General features: G+C 25.8%; 1 protein-coding gene across 1 annotated transcript; it reads left to right on the top strand.

The window, feature by feature from the left end:
- Nucleotides 1-3,753, top strand: Phum_PHUM049930 (synaptonemal complex protein, putative; the record flags this gene model as incomplete). Its single annotated transcript, XM_002423268.1, has 10 exons — nt 1-134; nt 307-565; nt 719-758; nt 999-1,160; nt 1,254-1,393; nt 1,488-1,623; nt 1,776-3,149; nt 3,242-3,409; nt 3,510-3,590; nt 3,698-3,753. The coding sequence occupies 10 exons, from the start codon at nt 1-3 to the stop codon at nt 3,751-3,753; spliced, it is 2,550 nt and encodes an 849-aa protein (XP_002423313.1).
- Nucleotides 3,754-5,688: the final 1,935 nt, after the last annotated feature.

Raw genomic sequence — 5,688 nt, 5'->3', positions numbered from 1 at the left:
ATGGAGGGAGATCCGAGAAGTCGTAGTTCTACTTTAATTACAAAATATGATATACCCATTGAGCATTTAAGCTATGAATACGTTGAAAAATGTACGGATAAAAAAGAACTTGAAAGAATAATTCGGATTTTAAGGTAATTTTTATTCCGTTTTTTAATGAATAATGTCCGAAATTTATTTATTTATGCATTCGAAAAAAAAAAAACCAAATCAAACATTTAATTATGTTTTTTTTAAAAAATAATTTTACACAAGTTTTTATCTTACCTGTATTGTGTCCTAATCCATGATGAATTTTAACCCCAGGTCCGGCGAAGAAGGATTTTATCCTGATTTATTAAAGGTAACGGAAGATCGTCTTCGTTTGTTTGCACCTGAAAGTAGAGTACTTCGTGTAGAAACTCCTATTTTAACAAAAGATGCTCTAACTAAAGAAGAATGGGAAATTGTTGAAGATGATTTGTTTTCTTGGGAAGAAGAAATGAAAGTTATTGATAAAAGTTTAGATTTTGAAAAAAGTAGAATTGATGTTGTCGGAAATAAAAACATGCCCACTGTTAGAAAAGTGAAAAATAAAATTCCCGAAACAGCTAAGGTTATTATTATTATTTTTAATTTTTTTTATAAAATTCAACGAATAATGAATTTTCATTAGACATTTATTATTTCTAAAATTTATTTATGGTTTTTTTTTTAATTGGAATTTAGACCTTACAAGAAAAAAAGTTTATTACAAATAGTAAAAATGAAAGAATTAGGTCAGGGGATTATGCTGCTTGGGATAAATTCGATGTCGATAAAGAATTATTAAAAATGGATATTGAAGAAGAGAGGAAACAAGAAAAAAATGAAAAAAAAAAAAGGATATATAAAAAGTTAGAAGTTGAAAATAAAATTGAATTAGAAGAAGTTGATAAAGGTAAATAAATTATAAATATAAATTTTTTTGTAATGGAGGAAAAGCGAATAAAACACTACAAAATTTTTTATATTTTTAGATTCTTACTCATCGATGGAACAATCAGTTTTAGCAAATCAAGCCAAAGATAGAGGAAATGAATGCTTTAAATCTGGAGATTACAATAATGCTTTGAAATATTATGAACTTAGCATAAAATTACATGCCACATCAAATGCCTTCAATAATCGAGCCATGACATGTAAGAAATAAAAACCTACTATTAATGATTTATTTATTTTTATTTAGTTTATATAAATTATTGATAAAAATTCAAATTGTGTTCATTTTTCAGATTTAAAATTAAAGCAATATGATAAAGTTATAAGTGATTGTACTGTAGTTTTACGTAATGAAAAAAATAATGTTAAAGCCCTTCACAGGAGAGCTACAGCATATCAGGAATTAGCAACAGAAGATAATAATTACAATCAGGTTTGAACAATTAACAATTTTTTCTCATTCTAGCGGCGGTAAATGAAATTGAAAACTAAAAAAAAAAAAAAAAATTTTTTTTTTTTCATTTCAGCTCGCTTTAGAAGATTTAAACAATATTATAACCGTAGAACCGAATAACAAAATAGCTCAAGCGGATTTTCAAAAATTAAAACAAAAATTAAAAATAAAAGATTTGGGTAAAATGTTTAGAATGCCTATTTTCGAAAGTAATTTAAACTCTATACCTGAAATAAAAGATGAAGAAAATGACGCTAAAGGTTTTTTTTTTTTTTTTTTTTTTTTTTTTTTTAATTAGACGTGTACGTGTGTGTATAAATCCTGCGGTGTGATTAAATGACGTATTTTATTTTATTTTTAGGAATTGTGTCATTGAAAAATCAAAAAATGTACAACGAAAATATTAATAAATTGCCTCTGACTTATTACGGTCCATCAACTTCAACGTTTCAGTGCGAACCCTATAGTTTTACTCACCGAGCTCTCTTGGGATCATTTTTGTCAAACGAAATCATGTGCAAATGTAACAGCAATAGAGAAAAGCAAAATCCATTGTGCCAAAAATGTGGAGAAGCCATGTGCACTCCGAAACCGTCGAAATCTAAAAAAAACACGCAAATAAAAACAATTAAAGAATCGTTTAAAAATACAAAGGAAATGTTAAATTCTAAAAATAATGAAAAAATTACCGACGATGAAAATGATAAAAACGTTGAATCCGCACGCGAAGTCTCGGATTCCAAAGCTACGAAAGAAATTAGCAATAAGAATACAATTATTTCATCAATAGACAATACCAATAAATCATTCATAGGCGCCGGAGATGGTGTAAATTCGGAGAAAAATCGTTTAAACGCAATAATAAAAGATGAAATGATTTCAACGGATGACGTAGAATGTAAAAAAAAAATAACGGAGAATAAATGTACGTTTAAAATAAGCGAACTGAACGAAACGGATGAGTGCAATATAGACAAAGTTGTTGTGGGGATATGCGAATCCGCAGATAAACCGGAAAAGAAAACAAAAGAGGAAAACGAATTGATTGAAGTAACCTGCGGTGGTGGTAGTGGTGGTAGTAGTAGTAGTAACAACAACAGCGTCAAAGAAAACGAAAACGATTCTAGTCAAAATGATAAGAAAAATAATAATACTTTGCAAAAATCAAAATCTAAAAAAAAGAAATCGAAAGATCGTAAGAAAAAGGAAAAAAAAGTAAGAACGCCTTTCGAACGTTTCGAACCTTTGAAAGTCGTACACGCGGAAAAATACATACATCCGACGAGCGTCGAACCTAAAATCAAAACGGAAAATGAAAATAAATCATCATCTCAGGTTAAATTGAATCAATCGGGAAATAATCAATTTAAAGCTTTCGTACCTAACAGACGATGTTTGAGCACTCAATCCAACGATTCAACGGGATCTTATTTGGTCAAATCCCTGTCGAAAAAAAATATTCAAACGAATGATGGCGGCGTCAAATTGCTAGAAGAAGAAATCAGCAGCAGGTTTTCGAACGAGGGAAACAAGGAAAACTGTTTGAAAAACGCGTCGAATGTTAACGTTAACGATAATATCGATAAAATCAATTCGAGAATCGAAATAAAAAAAGAGATAATCGATTCGGCGTTCGAGTTTGTTAAAACGTGGGAAGAAGTTAAAAAATTCGATCCCTCCTACTCCAAACGAGCGGAAATAATACGTTTGATAAAACCTGGAGATTTAGGAAAAGGTAACTATCTCTCTCTCTCTCTCTCTCTCACTCTGTTTCCATGCGACGTTTTGAAATAATAATAATAATGATAATAATTTGTTTGATTACAGTCATCGGTATAAAACTCGATTCGGACATGTTGAGTTCTTTGTTAGAATGCCTGGAAAAACATTTCGTCGAAACCGAGCCGAAAATAGTCGTTGAATTTTTAAAACAGTTACCGGAAATCCCACGTTTTGGTCTCATTAAAATGTTTTTAGCCGAAGCCGATAAAAAAAGTAAGTGGGAGGGGCTTAGGAAGAGGGGGGAGGGAAAAGGGGAAGGGAAACAAATCGTGACGTAACGCCATAATTTTTTTTTTTTTTCTTTGATTTACAGTTTTAAGAAATTTAATTGATGCCGCCGAGGGCAAAGGTTACGTACTCGAAGAAAACGTTAAAAAACAATTGGCATCGACGAGTTGAAAAAAAGAAAATTAAAACAACTAAAAAAAAAAAAAAAGATCTCACATTTGGATTTTCGTACGTCTTTTTCAACAAAAACAAATCAAAAAGGAGATTATTAAGAAGAAGAACAACAAAAGGAAGGAAAAAAAAAACAAAATGGATTCCGTTCATTGTGAAAAAATAAGGAAAAAGGAAAAAATTTGTGCACGGGAAAATTGCACGGATTTAATTTTTTTTACAAACAACGCAAACGCGAAAGAAAAAAAATTATTATTATTATTATTATTTTTTTTTTTTTTTTTGTAATAAAAATGTACTTAGATTTAGAAAAATTATTATTATTATTATTATTATTATTATTATTATTATTATTATTATTACGTTCAATTTTTCATTTTTTTTTTTATAGATATATTATTATTGCTTTTATGTTAATAAAAAAATAAATAAATAAAAATAAATAAATAAATAAATTGGACAGTAGGAAAAGATTAAATATTTATATGAAAATGTTGAGATTTATGTAATAAATTTTAGTGGTGATATAAACACACATACACATACACACGCATACACACACACACACACACACACACATATATATATTGAAGTTTCAAGGATTTAAATTATTTTTTTTCTCTTTTTTTTTTTAAATATATAAATAAATAAATAAAAAAGTACTTATTATAATACTATACATATATAAATACAAACACGGAGATGATAATAAAAAGAAATCGTCGGACTTTACGTTATGATAAAAATAAAAAATAATAAAAAATTATTAAATTGTTTAATTATTATTTTTATCATTATTATTATTATTATTATTATTATTTAAAAATAAAAAATAAAAGAAAAAAAGTTTTTTAATAATTTCTTTTTCATTTTCTTAATCCATTTTTGTAAAGAAAAAAAAATTTTTTCTTTTTTTTTTTTTTGTTTCGGTTTCGGTAAAAATTAATTGTATTGTTATCATTATTATTATTCTAATTATTATTGTTATTATTATTATTATTAATATTAAAGTTTTAATGAATGGATAAAAATATTAAATAAATAAATAGAGTTAATATAGAGAATTTAAAATAATGAGAGGAAGAGAAAGATAGAAGTAAATAAATAAATTTTTATTAATTATTAATATTATTATTATTATTATTATTATTGTTATTATTATTATTAATAAAATTATTTTTCGTACAAAATAAAAAAAAAAATAATAATAATAAAAATCTAACAAGGAAAACAATTTTTTTTTTTTTCGTTTTATAGTCGTATTTGTTTATTATACTAAATTTTATTATTATTATTAAATATCTAAAATAAATAAATAAAAAATATAATTAATATTAATTATAATTAATATTGCTTTTCGATTTATTTTATTTTATTTATTTATTATAGTTAAAAATAAAATTGAAATGAAAATTTTTAATGCGAGGAAAAAATGGTTGGTAGAATTTTCGGGGTGGGAAGGGGAAGGGGGAAGGGGAGATGGGGGGCGCTAAAATAAGGGATGGAATGGAAAAGGGTTTAGGCAAAGAAGAATAAAAAAAACCGCTAAAATTTCTTCTATTTTTACTACCTTTTTTTTTTTTTTTTTTAATTTTACTTTTTTATTAAAAAAAAAAAAAAAAAAAAAAAAAAAAAAAAAGATGAATGAATAACCGTTACAAAAATATCTAAATATCGCTAAAGTCTTCCTTCGATTCTAAAATTTTTTTTTTATTTAATTTTTTTATTGCTTTTTTTTTGAGCTATAAAAAAATAACTACAAATAATAATAATAATAATAATAATAATAATAATAATAAAATAGAAACGAAAGGTGTTTTGTTTGTTTGTCTTCATTTGTAATTTAATTTTCAATTTTATTCATCGTTATCATTATCATTAATATTATTGTTTTGAATTTTGTGCGTCGTCGGTTGTCGTTGTCGTCTGTTAACTTTTCTTTTTTTCCTAATAATAATGATAATACCGATAAGCGTAAAACACACAAACATGATCTATTCGTATATCTTTAATCTCTATGTAACAAAATATCAAGTTAACAAATTTTTTCGTTTGTTCGTTTGTTTGTTTGTTTAATTAAAAATATATGTTAA

This window comes from Pediculus humanus, genomic scaffold (genome assembly GCF_000006295.1).
Source record: "Pediculus humanus corporis 1103172107401 genomic scaffold, whole genome shotgun sequence".
In the NCBI taxonomy this organism is placed as follows: Eukaryota; Metazoa; Arthropoda; class Insecta; order Psocodea; family Pediculidae; genus Pediculus; species Pediculus humanus.
This window is presented reverse-complemented; position numbering and strand designations above follow the sequence as displayed.